This window comes from Dipteris shenzhenensis, chromosome 28 (genome assembly GCF_047967505.1).
Source record: "Dipteris shenzhenensis isolate YYH24624 ecotype China chromosome 28, Dip_SZ_1.0, whole genome shotgun sequence".
NCBI lineage: Eukaryota > Viridiplantae > Streptophyta > Polypodiopsida > Gleicheniales > Dipteridaceae > Dipteris > Dipteris shenzhenensis.
In genome coordinates, this window is record NC_141623.1 from 19988026 (window position 1) to 20009099 (window position 21074).

Here is a 21074-nt window from a genome sequence, read left to right on the forward strand (position 1 = left end):
TCTGCACTTTATGTGATATGCAGGAGACTACGAGAGAGGATCACTATGCTTTTAGATTCCTTGTATACATTAGATGCGCGGACAACACCAATTTCGGCCCACTCAGAGAGTTTATTGACCCATGGTTGAGCCACGTGTATAATTTTGGCCCCTTGATGTAAAATTGATCTAAAGGCTTGAAACATGCCATCCAAAATTGACTCAACTTTTTTCCAAAATTGAGCCACGTTTTCTTTTTGAAAGTCATGGTGACTTGGTCAAAAGTCAATTCAGCAACTTGACTGTCAATTTGTGGCGTGCATGAAAATGGACCGGTGAAGTGCGTGTCTCAAGGGAGGGATCGATTGGGAGGCATCTTCAGCGACCACCATGCAGATTCGAGAGTAAAAGAGAGACCTGCTCGACACTAAGACCACCATCTATGTTTCTTCTAATAAGCTCAGCACTGAGGCGACCATTCCGTAGGAGCTCCTGAAACTTGCTGCGAGGCACTTTGGATGGATAATCCTTGGAGTTGAGGCTAGGTTCTTGCTGAAGTTGTTCGCTAGGTTTGTATCGTTGAAGGAAGGAAAATGCGGCATGATGGGTGTTGCAGCGTAAGACTTAGCTGCATCGGAGTAGTCCAGAATCCCCGTAGCGGTAGTGTTATCAAAGGGGACGGTCGGACCGGCTGAATCATAGACCCTAGCTACGATTATGTACCTTCCTTCTCGCTGGTCGAGACATTGGTGGTCTAGCTAGGTGCGATGAGAATGGTATCAGTCCTGAAAAGCTTGGTGTAAGATGCGTCGATCTCCACAACCGTGAGTGTATGGTTTGCGTTGTGGTGAGTGTATGGTTTGCGATGCTGAAGAAGAGCTCGTCGTTGAGTCCGACATTGACGATTCGAAGCAGGTAGGTCTCGTTTCTCACGACTAAAAGCGTAAACATATATGTTACGCGAACATGTGTGGATGGATGGCGAATGGGAGGTAGACATGATGAAATACCTTCTACTAACGGGCTTTCCCCACATATAACAATTAACAAATTGTCAAAACTAAGCGATCGGCTTCGCATGCACAAATACGAATTGCGAGCTAGTTGCAAGCAGTCAATCGTTTGCAATTCCATCATGTTAGACGCAGGCGTTGCAGGAGCTAACAACCATCACCTTTAGTTGAGCAATTATAGAGAGCTCTTGGCTGGCCGTTGATGGTGTAGGCGTGATTCCTAAAAGCATGCGTCTATGCAACATGATACTTCCCTAAGAGAATCTCCCAGTGATTGTATGATGCATGAGTTGGGAGATTTGGCCACAAATTGTGATTTGGCTTCTACAATTGAAGGTGCATTTCCATGGGGGGAATATTTTGATTTATTGATGACATTGCATGCTCAACTTCACAGACACAGGACATTGCAGGTGAGAGTTTGCACCTTCAGGCAATGAAGAAGCAAAAGAACAAGCGAAACGTGTCTTTTAAAGAGGTGGCCAAGAAAGAAATGTTCAGCATTAATCAGTTTTACTTTGGTTCTTATAATACCTTTGGTATTCATTGGGAAATGCTGAGCAACAAGTTGCATTTTTATGCAATCAAAATCTAAAAGTTTTAAGGAACCATATTATGAGGATTTAAGGGATAGGTGATATACCTTTGAAAGTGATGTCCTTTTAAACTCCCATTTTTTGAAGGTTGGAAAGGCACATAACGCTAGCTACATGAAGAGTGAGAATGATACGTGCTCTACTTCAAACTTCCTCTAATGATAGTTGTCTTTTTTGTGCTGTCCATAGTCTACTGGAACGATCTGAGAATGTTGGAATCATCTCACTCACGGACACATGCAAATCCTCTCAAACTCACATTGGCAAGCTTTCAAGATGTTGTTCTCGATGCTCGACTAAGATTACGACTATTGACATTCAAGTAATATACCACGTACTTATCCATTCATGAGACTTATCCTCGACGCTAATACTCTCGACGTTATCTCGACACCCAAGAAAGGGTCCGATCCCTCATATTATAATTCTTTGGAAAAGAAAGCACACCACCTACCCATTCACACTATGTGTGGTTATAATAATTATATATAAATATTTTCTATTACTTCTTTGTTTGAAATTTCTTGATTTTAATTTGAATTCTTACAACATTTCTCTCGTTTAATGCATGTTATCGATGCGAGGGAGCAAGGAAATCCAAGATGGATGCAAGATTAAAGGATGACTACACCTTTATTCATATGATCGTTGTCCATGTGATAATATTGTATAAATTGCAACGAGAATCAATTATTGTATTGGCTTATTCATGTATTTGTTGGACTTCAGCTTTCAAAATATGGACATCACAAAATCAATAATAAATCACCATCCCTGACATTTGCAGGGAGAATCGAGTCCCAACCAACCTTGTGTCAGATCTCATGTCCACTATTTTACTCCTTCACTTTTTGATAAAGTAGTAGAATTCAACTTCAATTTTGAGTAAGTGGTTACGTGCTCCATGATGGAAAGGCTGCCTACCACAAATCTAGTTTCCTTCTTGAGGACCAAAGACATAAACATCAGCACATGTGGGCACAAAGGAGAGCACTTGAGGAACCGACAGTGCCTAGTCAGAGCACGATCATGGACTTTTTCTCCAATGACCTAGGCTAAGGACAGCAAAGAATTAGACCCAAGAGAGAGCCAAGAACATGACCTATTAGATCCAATCCCTAGCGGACTGGCGCATGCGATTACACGCAATAGAGAGCCAAAGGACAACCCATAGGATACAATCCCTAGTGGACACTCACATGAGAGCCACAGAAATTTCCTATCTTCGCTAGATTGACGATAGCACTTGTTAGACAACAAACCATATCACAAGACTAGAGAGGAGGAGAGATGGACCTAGACAGGCCGAGTAACAATAGCATTCTATCTCAACATCAACCCTCACCATATCTTGAGCCACTATTAGATAACCTCATCTTGTCTCTCCCAATGGTGTTGGTCCCACAAACATCATACACAAGTCCAATCACTTGGGGACAAGTGACTGCGACTGATAGATGATCAAGGGATTCTTCTTGGTGTTTGCAACCTCTTTGTGGGTTTCTCTCACAGTGATAGCAAGATGTACTACTTTTATTTCTCGTTACAAGCATCAGCTTTGAGTAGAGGAGCCCATTTTACTCTCCCTACCCTTTCGTTTCATTGTATTTGGTTGCTTTCACTCTCACTTTTGTAGACGTTAATAAACTCTCTCTAGAAAAGAAGTTGGATTTGAAATTAGAACTATGTGATTCCTGGGCACTATCTTTTTGTTTATCTTCCCATGTGGGGCGCGTTGGCTGTAGCAAAGCAATCCCCCACCTCTCTTCTCTGTGTGTGTGTGCGTTTGTGCGTGTTTCTCTCTCATGCATACACACGTCCCCCCCAACCAACCAACACTTGCCACACATTATAAACACAATATTGTAATTTGTTCTCTAGTGAGTGCAAAGTGGAAATAGAAGCTCCCTTTTCACATATTACTATAGGCCTTTTCCAACAACTATGCCAAACACCTTGCCTAATTGATTATGTGCATACTTATTGAACTGAACCCAAGAGTAACCATACAAATACCAAAGAATAACCAGTTATTGGAAATTTTCAAATGAGGCTCTTGCCTTCTAACCACCTTTATGCTAAAATTAGCAGAGTCATATGTTTAAAATTGCAATTTCCCCTTGCATTTGAAGGAGTTTGGCCTAAACATGAATTACTGCATCAGAAATGAAAAACATTTCAATTGGCCTTCAACAGAATATACAGGCCTGGAAGTCAACTTAGCCCTCTAGGCTTTCATACCTTCACTGTAATAAATAAATACCTTAACTGTAATAAATAAATAATTCAATGTAATAAACAAATAATTTAGTCAACCTTCTAAAAAATTATTCCATCCTCTGCTGTGCCTAGATGTTAGTGATTCAGTCTAAATATTTGTATACTTGTCAATAACTCATCTTCAATAGTGATGCCTGAGAATAAGAGGCATCTGAGTAAATGCCCAAGTAAGAAGAGTCCCCAAAAATTTGCAATTAAAACAATGCATTGTGTCCACCCCAATTCTGCTTTTGTTGTAGTGAATTCACTTCCTCAAAATCCACTCCAAGGAAATTCAGCCATGACTCCATCTAGAAAGGTTAAAAAAACAAATCCAAGTGATTTCCAGAAGAGAACCTTCCCCTCAAAATAAGTCTGGAATAAGTAAAGGTTTGCACAACTCTTTCCAGTTTTTTTATCTGATCATAGCAGGAATAGATGAATGAAAGGAATAAAATAAAAATACCTGAAGTTTCAATGGTGTAGAGCACTCCAGTCTCAGCCCATGACATGTGGTAATGTGGAAAGAAAACCAGCGCCGACTGTCACCTTGATATGGTGAGGATGCTGGCAGTGGTCCAGCTTCAACAATATCATCCAATAGAATGGTTCCTTGGGGTCTCAGATCTAATAAAAGAAAGAATCCCAGAAATATATTCAGTACACCAACTGTGCACACTGTGAGATCCATCTACTGCAAGAGGCTGACATGTCACATCACCCTCTTAGTAAGGAGTACGCTAGATTAAGGAATAGTTGTATTGAAAACTTCAGATTTGTAGAAAACAGACAACCCAAGCTGTGAAGATTTTACAATGTGCTAGAACAAATTACATATATCTAAGTAAAAAACTGACATAGAAAAAAAATGTGCAACTGCTGCAAGACAAAGAAACATTGAATACACACCTGTTGCATGACGATAGAAAAATATTGACGACTCCTCCAACACCAAGAACCGCTGAAGCCAATCATTCACGTCTGCATCATCCATCAGTAGTTCACCCGCTAACGGCATCCATCGCTATTCAGATTATGGAGACAAGTATCAGTGTCCTCAACTACCCATACGATCCAAGGGAAAATTAACCTCTGGAACTGATATAAGAAATACTGGCCATACCGTTCGTGTATAAAGGTAACCAGACAAAAAAGCTGTCCTTAGCACGTCATCAAGATGATGCATCCTGGTTGTGAGATAACAAGGATACATTTGATGAGCAAAATAGAAATACTTGAAACAGACTGAAACAGTGCATGCAATAGGAATACTAACACTCACATAAGGTAATATTGGTTTAAAAATACTAGCAAATCCTTTCGCATATATGGATACAAGTAACATAGATACTAGCTTTTCGAATTGGCCATGTAACCTCAATGGAGATAGGCTGATAGGAGATACACAAAACAGCAATGGCCCCAACTTGGACAAGTCACAAGGAGATAAATGGAAGTCTTGCCCAAGTATTCCTCTCTTGACAAGGAGGATCACACAGACGTCGGTCCGGAATGTGGAGGTAAGACAGCCTTCATGTAAGACTTAACTGATGCTAGGACTAGCAAGGTTACTAAGTCCTTGATGCAAGACACTTGTGATCAAGAACCTTCCTTTGGACACGAGGAGTGAAGTGATCAAGAGGAGAGAGCCCACCGTATTAGACATACATATGCAATAATCAATCACCACATCCATGGTGGTATTTAGGATAGGACACTCCTCTTGCCATTGTTCCTCCCAAGCCTAGAAAGATGTAGAGACCTAGCTGGTTCATGATCAAGGCTAAATAGCCTGGCCTTCAAAAGCTTAGGCAGCAAGGCTTCTAGGTTCTTGGTGGAGCCCAAGAAACTTACTAAACAATCATTCCCATTTTCAAACAGGGCTAATGCACCTGCTCCCCTAGAGAAGGGGAATACAAAGTTGCATGGATGCTAGGGAAAAATGTTCACATATGGACTTCTTAACATCCATTTAATGGGATTTAAATGTATGAGAGAAGCTACACCATGTAGTGATTGACAGATGTCCGACATTTGATACATACATATACACATGTATGTATGCATCTCTGTGTGTGTGTGTGTGTGTAGATAGATAGATAGAGAGAGAGAGAGAGAGAGAGAGAGAGAGAGAGAGATCGTTGAACTTTCTACTATAATATGCCATGGCCTATCCTCTTGTTGTAAAATTGCCCTGATGGCTACATTGCTTGCATCTGTGATTACCAGAATTAGATCATCTGAAGGTGCGATCTTCATGAATGGTGCTGTTGTAGCCAACCGTTGCAAAGCACGGAAGGTTTGCAAAGCTTTGCCAGTAACTTGAATCTTTTGTCTATGTGTCTTTACCCCTTTTAGTAAATCTGTAAGAGGGGCTTCGTATGTTGAGAACCCATTCATATGTGAGCTCCGGATCTCTTGAGCCATTGTAACTGGTTATAGCTTGAATCTTCTTTAGATCTAATAGAATACCTTCAGTACTAATGATGTAGCCCAGATAATGGATTGTGTTTACCGGCCCAACGTTGCCACTAGGTAACCGCCTCACCAATAAGATGAGGGGCTGCTAGGTGGACTTGCTCATCTTGAATTTGCGCTAGCAGAAAGTGAGCGACAAACTGATCAATAAACTGAAGGATATCTGAGTGGTCACACTTACCATCATACTTAACAAAATGTGGAATGGACCAGGTGAGTGGGGTTACATTTGTCGATGATGAAGTTGTGGCAGTGACTGCTGCCACACACAAACTGGCCTGCATAGTGGTCATCTGTTTGTGTTGGAGAAGCATCGCTAGTTTTTGTCGCCTCCCTGGCTGCAGCCCCCCCTTTATATAAGGGACTGTGGGCTGAGCCAACCAGCCCCAAACTGGCCAACTTCTTGTCGGCTGGTTTGGGCTGGCTGGTTGGGCCCTTTGATAAAAGGCAGCCTAGGGAGGGGCACAGGGCAGCCTATAAAGGCAGCCCTTTCCCCATCCCATTGTCCCTTGATTGGAGCTCATTGGCTCAGCCCTAAGGGGGCCCTTCTAGACTCCTATCCTAAACCTAGACCTAGAATCGTAAGATGGAAATACTAACTTACTATCCTCTAGTGGATACTAGTGAGCAAGGATGTATTGTCTAGCTTAACCTAAGACTGAGAGACTGACCTACGTAGCTTGTGCTCGACTAGGGGCTCACAAAGGGGTCCCAACATACGACATAATCTCCTATTAGGGAACTATAATGCACTTGTGGATGTAGCCAGTGTGTCACATTGCACCCAAGTGCATGGGTGCATATGACAAAGCCAGATCACAAAAACGGAGGGTTGATCAACAAAAGGGTTAAGACAAGAATGGAGGTTCAGATCGAGGGAACATCTTGAGAGTTAGATGATAGAAAGAGAGGGTTGATTCGAGGCAAGACTTGATTGAAGTAGAGGTTCAATTGTAAGTTGAAACCTTCTTCAAGCTTCTTGGAAGTCTCGTCCAAGGTTTTAAGAACTTTGATTGGAGTGTATACTTCACTAGAAAATGTAGATGGTTTTATTTCGTGGACTATGACAAGTTGTGGTTGGGATCAAGGTGGCTCCAGCACCTACTAATGGAGGTGAAGCTCCTGATCAAGAGCGACTGAAGACTTGAGGCTTGGAATCTGCTTGTCTTATCCTTGGGAAATCACCTTTGAATATTTGAAAGCAACCAAGGAGGTTGAGATCCATTGAAGGACTTATATGAGACAGAGTACGTCTCACCTATCATTAACATGCAATGATGATCATCTATCATAAATATGATGGAGAATAATAGTTTTGCTTAACGTGTCCACAAGATAAAGGAGATATATCTGATAGTTGGGTGTGAAGGAGTGCCTATCCCCACCAAGAAACAACTTGCTCAACATGCTACATATCTTGCCATTGCCAAAAGAGTACTAGCAATGGGACTTGGATCCAACAATGACCTACCACTTGATGTTGTAGTAGGCTTTTGACAATCACATGGTCATCTTTGAGTCTTTGGTCGCAGTCATGTCTATGCACCTACCAAGTGTCAAGAGAAGAAAAGGTGTCATTGAGGCATTAAAACATTGGAAGCCTTTCCTCTACAGATGGACTTTCATAGTCAAAACAGATCACCAAGCCCTTAAGTGGCTTCAGACAATGCCTAGCTCACAATGGAGTGATTGGCAGCAACGGTGGAGCCAAATATTCCAACGGTTTCAAGGGAATGATTAAGTACGTTCCCGGCAAAAATAACCCCATAGTCGATGCTCTAAGTCGAAAAGGTTCAATCCAGACCATTGAGAAGGACACTGTGCTTGAAATACAGGGATGGTATGAAGGCATAGTACGCGGATTCAACAGAGTTTGGCACATAGTTTCCACTTAGCCACAACTCTTGCTCTAGGCCATTACTCATGGCTACATCAACAAGTGCATTATAGTTCCCTAATAGGAGATTTTGTCATATGCTATGACCCCTTTGTGAGCTCTTGTCTAGGGATAGTCAGGCACAAGCTATGTAGGTCAGTCTCTCAGCCTTAGGTCAAGCCAAACAGTACATCCTTGTTCACTAGTAGGTTAGTGTTTCCATCTTACGATTCTAGGTATGTCTAGGTCTCAGCCTAGGATAGGAGCCCTTGTCTAGGGACAGTCAAGCACAAGCTATGTAGGTCAATCTGTCAGCCTTAGGTCAAGCCAAACAGTACGTCCTTGTTCACTAGTACCCATTGGAGAATAGTAGGTTAGTGTTTCTATCTTATGATTCCAAGTATGTCTAGGTCTCAGCCTAGGACAGAAGCCCAAAAGGCCCCTTCAAGGCTGAGCCAATGAGCTCGCATCAAGGCAGAATGGGCTGGGGGGAGGGCTGCCTTTATAGGCTGACCTATGCCCCTGCCTAGGCTGCCTTTTATGGGGCAAAGGGGCCAACCAGCCAGCCCAAACCAGCCGACTAGAAGTCGGCCAGTTTGGGGCTGGTTGGCTCAACCCACAGCCCCTTATATAAAGGGGGGGCTGCAGCCCTCATTGCTCATTCAGTTCCAGCTCAGACTCCTCCAATGCAGCTCCCCTCCAGCCCTTTGTGCAGCCCCTATGCACTCCAGAACAGGCCCTGAACAGCAGCAGCCTTCAGCAGTCCAGATCAGCCTGCCTGGAAGGTGTACATGCAGCACTACAGTTGTAGGATTTGGAGCAGCAAACGGAGTAAGGTTTGGGTAAGCTCTTTGAAGTTCTCTTTTGCAGTTTGCACAGCTCACTTCTCAGCTCTATCTCTCTGTCACATCTCAGCTAAAAAGCTTGACGAAGGTTTCGACACTCAATTGAAAATGACCTAGCCTCTACTTCGATAAGTGCTCCGATTATTCCCAAGACAAGAAGGAGTACAGCACAACTCCTACCCCAAACCGATGAAAAGAAGAAGCCTACCAATTATCAAAGTTTATAAAGGCTCATCACAAAGCAACACAAAGCAAAGAACAAGGACAATGGATGCACTAAAACTTTGAGGGGGCAGCACCCCTTTCCATGTATAGGACAAGAACCCTTACTAGAACTACCAAGAATATTACATGGCATGAGATCAGCTCCATGCCTCACAAGGACCGTGTACTACTACCTTAAAGATCCTATTTAAGAAATCATGCTCTCGACACTGTGCTCTAGCACTAACAAATGTAAAAAGAACCTATAATTCAGTGAAAGGACCTCACCACTACAAGGTAAGACAAAACATAATAGATTGCACAAGTGACCAACTAATAAGCAATGAAAGGAAAAAGCCTATGCCAACTCCAAGGGCCAGCTCCAAGGGGAGAGCTCGACAGCTGAATGCACAATGCCATAAGTCACCATGATTATTTAGCCGTCTACCATTGAGGCTTTCAAAGACTGTCCGTCTACCATGAGGCTTTCAAAGACTGTGATAGGCCTACTTTACCCAAACAATTATTTGTGCACATGTTTATTGATCACACGTATGAGTGTTTTGTGTGATTTCCTTTTACAAGACTTCACACACCGGCGTCATCAAATTCAGTGCATTGGTTGTCTATCACTTCTTCATGGTTTATAAACCATGAGACTTGCAATGGTTTAAACATGCATCATGACTTCATTGGTGTGTGCCATCAAATTCAATGCATTGGTTGTCTATCACTTCTTCATGGTTTATAAACCATGAGACTTGCAATGGTTTAAACATGCATCATCACTTCATTTTTTTCCAAGGTCTTTACACCATAAGACTACTTAATTATACTATGGTGGTTGCCCCTTTTACAAGGTAGCCACAATTGACACTTTATATAGTGTACAAGCAGCCATATTCCTATGACAACATGTTGGGAGCTAGTACATGGATATTCCGCATCATATGGAGATATTGTACAACTCATCGGCTTGTCCAAATCTGTACAACTTAAAATACTATTTGATTTATTTGATCAACCTCCGGTTGTCAGCATGCCTTATGAGATTACGATGCTTCAAACATCCTTAAGGCTTCCATCCTAGTACCTTCATATTGGGACTTGGGTGTGAACCTTGGTGTGCTAGGCAATAATGCAAGGATAGTACCAAGATAGAACGAGATTCAATCTCAAAGCCTGACATGATCCCCAAAATCAATTGTATTCATCATTAACCTAACCACTCACATGCACATTAGATAGTACACGATGAGTCCTAGCTGCTAGTTTCAGTCTAGGAAAATTATGAGGAGTCTAGTTTGAGTTATGGCCCTAGCAAGCCTGAGCTACATTAAATGCCTTAGGTTCACTTATATAATGAGTAAAAATTGTAAAAGAAGATAAAAATATCAATTAAATGAATCATTTTAGGAATATCTGCTTGCATTAACATAAATCTATTTAATCAAGATAAATCTATTTATAGCTTTCAATTACCTTTTTAGCTTTTCACGATTTTTGAAATCGATCATAATCCTCCATTTGAAGGCTGTTAAGACTGTTTGCTTCACTGCTTGCTTAAGCGCTTGCCTCAAAACCTGCTACATCCCATATGAAAGTTGGTAACTCATTTTAATGCTCGAAGACGAATCTTCTTCCTTCAACCTGGCTTTCTTGCTCCCTTCAAGCTATAATTTTGACATAGGTCGTAACTCCTCCGATCAAATGTTCAAAGACCGTTATGTTCATTGTTTGCAATGCGAATCAGAACGTGCTATCATCCTATATAAAAGTTAGTAACTCATTTTAATTCGCTATGATGAAATCTACGATGTTCCAAGCCATCTTAAGCCTTTTGAGCATAGCTTCCTCATCGGTAGTGTGTTGACTATTCAAGGACGAAATCAGTGGTTTCAATTCAACTTGCTATTCCAGGCCTTCCTTGCATAGTTCCAGCCAAATGCACGGCCACAATGTCAGCTCCCAATAAGTTCCTATGCTTCTGTACCTGACCACCAGTACCTGCTGCTGTTGCTGTACCAGTTGCAGCCTTCTGACCACCAGTATTTGCTGCTGTTGTTGTACCAGTTGCAGTCGCAGTCTTTGCTGCAGGTGCTGTGCACTGATGCACCCCATATGTACCTGCTGTGCCAGCCCAAGCACCTCCATACTCTTGAGTCTTGACCTAGGTGCTGCCCACATGGCGGTCTCACCCCTTCCCCATACAGGTTCGTCTACTGTGTCAACCCCCTGATCTCTCCTCAGTTGGGCGTTGACCGTATTTCTCGAGCAATAGCACCATGTGAACTGTTAGTTGTAGATAGTTTCTATCATAAGTTTTCTTCCTAAAGAAGCTTCTGATATGAATTGAAATTCGTAAGTGGGTCTTCTCTTTTACAGCTCTAAGACTTCTGCTGGCTCTGTGCAAAGAGCTGATACATCCTTAAGATTTCAATCATGCTGCTTCGAATTCTTTCTATGCTTTGAAGCATAGCACAAACCAAGCATCAAATCACTACAAACTGAATAGCATTTGGTGTGAAACACATGTATTGCAGATCAAACTAGGGATTGAAGTATTATATTTAATAGGAGTGAAAATTGGCTTTGGTTAATGGATGCTCATACATTTTTCTTCTTTCTTTTCTCTTGCTTATCACCCTCTTCATTCTAGCCTGATGTGCCTTTAGGCAGATCACAATTGTAGGTACTAATCAAATTGCAATCACCTAGGTACTTTGGCGGGGCAGATGTCAAGTCTAGGTTATTTCCAGATGCTCCAAAGCAGTGGAGACTCCTTTCCTTTAGTCAGCCTTAGCAAGAACATGCGATGTATAGCAGGCTGCACAGGTACAAAAGGCCTATTTATAGGTGCAAGAACAGTCGGCTGTCTGCAAGGGATGCACAGCAGACTGGGTCGGCAGAACTGCTGCCTAGGTGGACCAGGAACAACCCTGCAACAGGCGCTGAACAAGTGCCTTGCAGGACAGCAGCAAGGAGCAGGTGAAGTCAGGCGAGAGGACCTGCCAGCGCAGACAGAGTTGGTGATAGACTAGTCAGTCCGTCTGTGACAGTTATGGGTGGCTGGTCTGTAGAGATCCACAGACTGGCCAGTCGGCCAGTCCTGGGGGCATACAGCCCTATAAATAGCCTCATGGTCGGGGCAGTTCAGAACAGAGGGAGTTCTTACAGGAGCAGTAGTCCCAGCAGTCCAGAGCACACCTAGGTGCATACCTGTAGGTTGTACGAGAGCATAAGAAGGTGCGGAGGAGGGAGCTCTGTCAGGATTGCAGAACTTTGCAGCCTTGAACACCTACTGAAAACTATGACTGAGACAGGTGGCAAACAGGAACAGTTTCTTACAAATGCTGCATCAAAACAGAGCCTGTTTTGTTACGTTATCTCAGAGATTGTTTCCAGAGGTGTTGGTATATAGGTTGGCAAGTTTTTGCTCTTGAGATTCATATATATATATACCTTGGGGCATTGGAGAAATAGGGTCAAGAGGTTGACACCGTATCATACTTGAGAGTAGATATGGAGGTACCAGGGCTGGTACACATGGGCTGCATCAGTGCGCAGCACCTGCAGCAAACACTAGGACTGCAAGGATAAGTCTAGAAGGCTGCAACTGGTATAGCAACAACAGCAGCAGGTACTGGTGGTCAAGTACAACAGCACGTGAGAGAAGATGCGGACTGACGGCAGGCTGCACAGGTGCCTATTTATAGGCAAGGACAATCGGCTGTCTGCAAGGGATGCACAGCAGACTGGGTCGGTAGAACTGCTACCTAGGTGGGCCAGGAAAGACCCTGCAACAGGCATTGAAGACACCTTCCAGGACAGCAGCAGGGAGCAGATTAGTTGAGCGAGAGGACCTACCAAGTCAGCTGTGAAGGGGCAAATTGATGTGTGTGTGTGTGTGTGCCTATGGGCTTGGAGCCCTATGCAAGAAGTGTGTGAGTGTAGGTGTGCTAGAAGGTTCTAGTTAGGTGTGTCAGGTTGGTGTGATGAGTGAGTGATCATAGGAGATGATTGATTGAGATAATTAGGGAGATGATTGTGGATCTGGAATCTACCTACAGGGAGGCAGTTGCCTATATATGTAACCACTCTTGGAATAAAGATTGACATTTGTGCCTCATTGCTTCTTCCATGGATTCACATGTGGTATCAAAGCTTGCTGAAGATTCTAGTGCCCTTGAAGAGATTCTTTGAAGATTCCCTCTAGATTCTCTCTTTTTCCCCAAATGGAGTTTTCTTCTTCCTTTCTTCCATGAATTTCCTTAAGCTCATTCTCCTCCTACAACCCACCATTGCTCCAGCCCTTTCAGGTGTAGATTCCCCTAGTTAGGATGCCCTTCTACCTGAGAGGAATTGAAAGATTATGGCCTCTACAGCCCGTGCTTACACTCGCCCTATCCCGCGCCAGTTCTGATGATACAGCCTGCTGGAGCCACCATTTCAAAAACGGTTTGAGGTGCACTTGGGCGACCCTATGGGCTACCTGCTGGTGAATTTTGAGAGCAAATGGACCAAGGAATGAGGAGAAACTACAGAAAAACCAATCGGGTTTTTCAAGGAGACATGTTTTTGGAGGTGGAGAAGATGCTGCTGTCCCTGGAGGTGTGAAGCTCTTTTTGTCTGAGACTTGCATTGAGTCTTCTACTCCCAAGGATCATTATGGAGCATCCCATGTACTACTGTTGAGGGATGAGGCCATCAATTTGTGGGGGGGAATGAAGGGGCAAATTGATGTGTGTGTGTGTGTGTGCCTATGGGCTTGGAGCCCTATGCAAGAAGTGTGTGAGTGTAGGTGTGCCAAAAGGTTCTAGTTAGGTGTGTGAGGTTGGTGTGATGAGTGAGCGATCATAGGACGTGATTGATTGAGATAATCAGGGAGATGATTGTGGATATCTACCTACATGGAGGCAGTTGCCTATATAGGTAATCACTCTTGGAATAAAGATTGACATTTGTGCCTCATTGCTTCTTCCATGGATTCACAAGCTGACTGCGGACAGTGTCGGATGACAGACCGGTCAGCCAGTCTATCAGTTATGGTTGGCTAGTCGATAGGATCCACAGACTGGCCAATTGGCCAGTCCTGGTGACATACAGCCCTTTAAATAGCCCCATTGTGGGGTCACTTCATAACACTGGAGGAGTTCTTACAGGAGCAGTAGTCCCAGCAGTCCAGAGCACACCTAGGTGCATACCTGCAGGTTAGGAGAGCCTACGAAGGTGCACAGGAGGGAGCTCCGCCGGCATTGAACCTAGGAGCAGAACTTTGCAGGAATACTCAGCCTTGAGCAGCTACATAAACCTACCACAGAGGTGTGTGGCAGAGAGGAAGAGTTTCCTACAGAGGGTGCAGCAAAACAAAGCCTGTTTTGGTACCTTGTACTTGAGATTCATCTATACATATCTTTCTATTTTTGCTATTCATCTGAGTATCCTTACAGGTCTGGATTGCCCTCTTACATTTAAGTAAAGCACACATGTTTGAGGTGTGTTCATGTTAAGTATCTTGTGATCTTGGGGTGCATCTTCTGCTGTGGAGCCTTAAGCAAGGGACCTACCTCTGCATTTTCTAATAGCTACGATGCCTTTAGATACTCTGAATTGCCAAAAACAAATTTAAGTGGAGCATAGACACAATCGAATTCATACTGAGCCTGAACGGTGGCTTCACGCTCTTCCGCACTCACAACTTCTCCCCGTAGGGACTGGACCTCTGTCACAAGTAATTCCATCTGCAAAATACCATCCATTTCCTGGAGTCAGCTGCAAAATGTCATAAAGAAGTATCATTTCGACAGCAACTGTAAGAACAGAAGTGATCTATAGAGCATATATTGTACACATACAACCTGATCATCTTTTGCAGTATCGGTAGCCCATATCAGCTTTGGGAAACCAAAGAGCTTTCTAGGAGATAAAAGCATCAATCCTTCTTGAGCATGCCTTGAACGAGTGATTCCATTCGACCTGGAATACATTGATTTGTTACTCTGATCCTAATAGATTTGACATTTGACACAAGAGCCTCAGTTTTTCTTTCCTTAGCTTCTCATTTTTGAAAAAAAAGGGAAACACAGGGGAGAAGATAGGGAAGGAAAAGTGCATCCAGGGTGGTGGTGGTAGTGGTGTGAGGAGAGAGGAACCTGTGGATATTCAAGAGAATAGGGTTGCAAAAGCCCTTCAAAGCTTGGAAGTTACTAGGACTTTTTAATACATAGCAAACTATACGGCAACAGGTTGGCCATTCATTATTGGAGTAAATATGAATTTCACCGAAGCATGGACTTTATTAAGCATCAAGACCAAATTGCCTTAAAGGTGGAATATAATTACATATTTGCAGCACAGTGTTGGGCCAATCAACCTTTATGACACGTCACGGTGCACTCGTGGATACTAATTAACAGCTCTCATACTTCAACATTGTATGTATCTCTTCTTGTCAATATTTGCAGAGAGAACGTTCAACAAGTCAATGTTCACAACTCTTTGGAGCATCACGAGGACCTTCTTTTGAAAAGCAGGCAAAATAAATGCCAGGTGATTCAAGCTGAACAGGTTGGGGGCATCACGTATGCTTAAGCTTTTTGAGAGTGATGAACTCTTTGCAAGCTCTTAAATATTGATCTTTATATAATATAAATCATACAAGTTCCTTACAATTCACAGATAGCGTCATTATATGGACAACTATTATAAGTGGGCATAGGAAGAAAACTGAACAAAAGAGGTGGACCTGAAGGCTCATTTCTGAGATTCACATGAAAGCAATGTAGCTGTCATTAAGAGCAAACCTGAACTGAGGTGAACTTGGAGGGGTAACTTCCGAGTCCTGCTTTCGTGGAGTACATGGTGGAGTCCAAAACGATGTGCTCAGGTTCTTCTTCCATTCCAGTCTGTCTAATGAGAGAGGATCCACCTTATCATTGCCAGATAGCAATCTCTTTCTTGCGGCCTGAACATATATCATGACAAATTTCGCCAAGATTAGGACCTAAGAAGCAGAAAATAAATAAATTGGGCTCACTGAGTTGAAATTCTAAATCCAGAACAGCTACAATGTCAGTCTTTGTTGGTATGTGCAAATTGAAGGGAAAAGTGGACGATAAAACTTAAGTGGGAATTAGAAGACTAAATAACCTAAGACCTGTAGTTACCTTCAGGAGCAACCACTCAAAATCGGTTATACCCAGAGAGGCCACATGAGACCTTTGGAGGGTAAGAAGGGCTAGGCCGTCAACTCCCTTGCTCTGAAAGCCACGCAGGCATTCTACAGCAAAAAGAACAAAGCATAAGAAACTACAGATCAGGCATGAAACAAGACAATGAAACATTCTTAGTAGTTTATATATACCTTCCTAACACTAGAATATCAATCTTAGAAGTTCATATATGTCTTCCTAACACTAATATATATCCAATCTCACAATTTGAGAGTTAGTGAAAGATACCGAAACAGAGATCAGTTGGGGGTAGAAAGAGGAACACTGGGGGGTGCGGGATGAGGCAGGAGCATATGGGTTGGGGGAGTGTTGTGATTAACTTCTATGAGACCAAAATGCTCTATGAGACAAAGTACATAAACTAGCGTAAGTGCCTACTACATGAAATGACAAAGAAAAGCTATATTCCAGGTAAATTGCTATATGACATGGGATATCTGCAATATCTCCACTAAGCTAGAGTGAACCTAATGTCTAAGCTGATGGGAGCGGGCGGGGGACTAAGGATGGGGAGGGACGTTGTTGGCACTGGGCAGGGGCAGTGAAAGTGAGCATGCAATTTTTGAGATAGATGGTCTCCCCTCTCGACAGCCTTTGGAAGCAATCTACTCGTGAAGGAAACAGAGGTCTGAAGGAAATTGTGAGGCACTCTGCCTGGCCAAGTTCAAAGCTTTGTCCTTGGTCCGAGGCATGATAGGTGCTATCTCGGCACTAGTCCTAGTATGCATGCAGCTCGTCAGTTACAGCTCAGTCAGGACTTAATTAGTGTGGGTGGGCGAAGGACCCTACATGCCGGTTTCACAACTCTGGGGAAGGTTGAAAATTCGGGATCTTGAGGTCGAGGCCCAGATGTATCTGCCAGGTAATCTAATCATGGCAAGGATCTAGGGCATCAATCGAATATACTAAGATGGCTAGCTCCCACTGATCTACAGAAGGATTAAATACATCAATGTATCTTAAGCCTTTATAAAAAAACGATAGTACTGCTCTCTGATTGTGTATACATCGTACACTTTAATATGAAGTGTGTCTTCCCCCCCCCCAAATTCAAATGGCATGCGTCTCTCTACTACGTCAGAAATTGTCCCCATTTGGCACTAGATATGCCCTAATCAGGAGGTGGGAAGAGAGCCTGCAGCGTGTTCATACATAAAGTACTTGCGAGGTGGGAAGGGAATCCCCAGTTGTGGTTCATGTGGTCCTACTGTGCCCTATCGTATGATGTGTGGCCATATTGGAATGAGGGGCTTTCGGTTCTCCCCAATGTGTCTGCATGGCAACCTCTAACTCCAAGAGATCAATATTGTAAACAACTGGATCATCAATCAAGATTCAGGAATCATCATTGAAACTGAAAGGTTGCCTATAATGCCTATGCAGCACTGAGCATTATAAATTCGAGATTCAAATTTCAACATACAAACCTGGAATTGCCCGCTATGAAGTCAACAAAGAATAACAACCCAGTTGTGCCTCGCGCATGAGTGCTTGAAAAACAATCTGAAGGACAGCCAAAAAAACAGCAGACTATGCGCTATTGCTTAGATGAGCTTATTGCCAAAGATTTTGAAAACAGGTCCTCATCAGATGGACATATATAACGTATCTACCCCTGATGTCTCAGTGAGGTTCTCTGGTTCTCCTTCCTTTTCTTATATCAAAGCTTGTTATAGAACTGGCTCTTCAGGTTTACACACGTAGAGCCTTTGTTCTCACGTGGCTTTGTCAAAAAGCACGCCCATCCTCATTATCATCATGTCCTTCTCGAGCAGTAGATAAGATCATCAGGGGAGCTAATGGAACAATTGTGAGGGACATCTCCTCAATACTAGTGGAAAGCACAGCATGGGCGCAGTCAGCCGAACTTTGATCTGCTAAACACGTTCCTGACCTCTCTACTCTCCGATTGCTTTCTTCCAGGTATGCTCTAACCTACTCGTTACGTGTTCTCTACCTCATGCGACCTCTAACGCGTGTCATTTACTCTGACCTCCACAAAAGCCCTTGGGTAGTTGCCTCTTTCCCCTGTGTCCTTAACTGGCACCCATACCAGGTACCTTGCAATAGCCATGTTCCGCTTTGAGAACGCACATTAGCTAAACATCTGACCATTTTGATAATGCACAGTGACAAAACCATTTGGCTCGTTATAATAGTGATGGTCGCTCTATCCAGATCCGCATGTGCAAGTCTTGCCCCTCCGACTTTTTTTTTGACATAACGCTATCTAGTCAGCTATCTAGTCATCAGCTTCCAAAATTGATTAACAGTTATCAGCCAGCTCCCTTTGCGGGAATTCCATTGGCCCCCTAGCACACGTTTACTATGCCGCAGCTCCGCACAAGCAATTTGCCTTCTTCCGTACTTCCTCCTTGCCTGATCATCTTTATTAGCCGTTTGTATCCCTAGAAGGATGCACCTGCGCTTTTACTTATTGACAACTGACTTACAAGGCTACTAGAGAGGGCATACTTACTGTTGAAGACAAGCTAGAAAAGTAAAACCTCAACGAGATGACCAGATGAACACCACACGAGAAAAGCTTCATTAGAGCTAGCTCTAATGACCCAATCTAAGTGATCAATCCAGCAGAACTACTCTACAGGATTGAGAGGTCGCACACAGATCTTACTGAACTTTTACACTTCTCGCGCAGGTTCATGATTACAATCAACTTTCTCTTTTCTTGAATTAAATAATGCTGGCTTTCATGAGTTTCATTTGAAGCAGTCTTGATTATCATATTAAACTCCGCCAAAGAAGGAGCGTACATATACAGTCCAAGCAAAATGAAATCAAACCTCCGTGGAAGTCAAACCACCCAGAATGTTGATGTGTGCAATACTTATGTACGCATGTAAATAGAAGACGGAATGCATCAAATCTCAAAACTTACAAGTTGAAGAGAGTCAAGCCAAAGACTTCTTGCTGACATCATATCTGTTTTTTAAAGAAACCATAAAAGGACCCGTCGTACAAGTAAGGAAACGCTATTTGAGAAATGTCTGCTGTTGGACATTAAATCTGGTTATATTTTAACTCCCGAGCTCTAAAATGTTCTCGGTGGATCTCTAACACTCCTGAATAAATCATATCCTCGGATCATATGATAGCACCCCGGTCACATGCAACCCTCCAAAGATCGAAAGTCGGATCTGATCCGCTGCTCTTCCTCCATAGCACTGAAATCAGCTCTTTGGGATTTCGAAAGTCGGATCTGATCCGCTGCTCTTCCTCCATAGCACTGAAATCAGCTCTTTGGGATTCTGGCCACATGCTCCTGCAATGGAGCTGGGCGCATCCTGCAGAAGAGGCTCTGCTGAGCTCTCGTGCTGCAGAAGAGGGTAGAAGGATGGGGGGAGAGGGTGACATCTGTCCATACCTCTTCGTGCTGAGCTTTGGAGTTCACCCACAGCTTCTATCGGAGCTTTGGCTGGTGAATGGAGGGGGGTTTTGGGCCCCGCCATTCAACCTCCATACCTCTATTGATATCAGCTGTACACCTCCGTTATTGGAAGAGCAAGATCGATCCTACATATCACCCCACGTTGCAATCAATTCCACTGGTAAGGAATGATAAGGCAATGATTACTCAACAAACCAGGACCAAGGTAGCAAACCACCATAGCCGTGCTAGACTGTCAACATCTATGTAAGTCATAGATCGCGAAGGGCGAAAGGCGAGACCTATACGTCGATTCTTCCTTACGTGGCCAGTTACTGCAGTCATTTGCATTGTTTACGTTCTGCTCAAATGAAGCACCATCATCATGCCCATAATAGGTCGCATATGAAGCACTACACCTTAAACGAATCCATAGCCCTCAAGCATTCATTGATGTCCGTTCTCTCATCCTCACGCCAATCTCTCGCTCTCTCTTCCCCCCCCCTCCGAAAAGCATGCTCTGAGGTGAGAATCTTTCGGATATACACTAATCATCTTCCTTCTGTTCGGTGTGAGCTGCTGACGGTGTGTGTGAATGGTTCGAGATACGAGAGCCTGAAATGCCAATACGTAGGGGACAATACCTTCCATCCGGTCATGACCAAACGGAACGTTTTCTTGCAACCAAAGTTTAACTTTATCAGTCGACCAGTGCAGGACAGCGCTTCTTTTCTCCACTTGCGCGGTCGAAAGTTCAGGTTGTCGCTCATCCTCAGATTCAGAGCTGCGGGAGCAATCATCTGCTGCATGCTGATCAGAGCCCACTGGCTGCAGCGGGTCTAAGATCGCGGACATCCTGGCCAAACAAAAATGTACACAGATGTTATTATTCTAAACACTATCGAAAGGGGAGGGAAAACACTCGACACTTTTCAGCTCCAGGGGAACGAGAATATCATATTAGAAGTTCCTATGCAACTGCGATTCCCTCGAGTGTAGGAGCACAGCAATGAAGTAGGAATATAAAAGGAAGGAGAACAACACACCCGGACAGAGTCATCGAGGATCGAAGGGCTGCTTTTGATCAGTCGGATGGATTGCGCAGCGTGCAGGCGTGGAGAATATAGTTCTCTAACCAACAAGTCGATCTTTACATATGTCGTATCGTCCTCTCAGCTTTGGCGATGATACGAACCACGTCTTG

General features: G+C 43.4%; 1 protein-coding gene across 1 annotated transcript; it reads right to left on the bottom strand.

Annotated features, from left to right (window-relative positions):
• Positions 1-3816: 3816 nt before the first annotated feature.
• LOC147883289 (uncharacterized) lies at positions 3817-20725 on the bottom strand. The gene is made up of 9 exons (XM_087399458.1): positions 20515-20725; positions 16417-16529; positions 16054-16214; positions 15109-15226; positions 14909-14991; positions 4971-5034; positions 4757-4871; positions 4314-4474; positions 3817-4158 (listed from the first exon to the last, which is right to left on the bottom strand). Exons 1-9 carry the CDS (start codon positions 20723-20725, stop codon positions 4063-4065), a joined length of 1122 nt encoding a protein of 373 aa, XP_087255584.1. The 3' UTR covers positions 3817-4062.
• Positions 20726-21074: the final 349 nt, after the last annotated feature.

Coding starts and splice junctions, on each gene's coding strand:
- LOC147883289 (XM_087399458.1), bottom strand. CDS start 20,725: ATGTCCGCGATCTTAGACCCGCTGCAGCCAGTGGGCTCTGATCAGCAT. Junction 16,215..16,416: donor TTGAGTGGTTGCTCCTGAAG/GTAACTACAGGT, acceptor ATATATGTTCAG/GCCGCAAGAAAGAGATTGCT. Junction 14,992..15,108: donor ATACTGCAAAAGATGATCAG/GTTGTATGTGTA, acceptor GGTATTTTGCAG/ATGGAATTACTTGTGACAGA.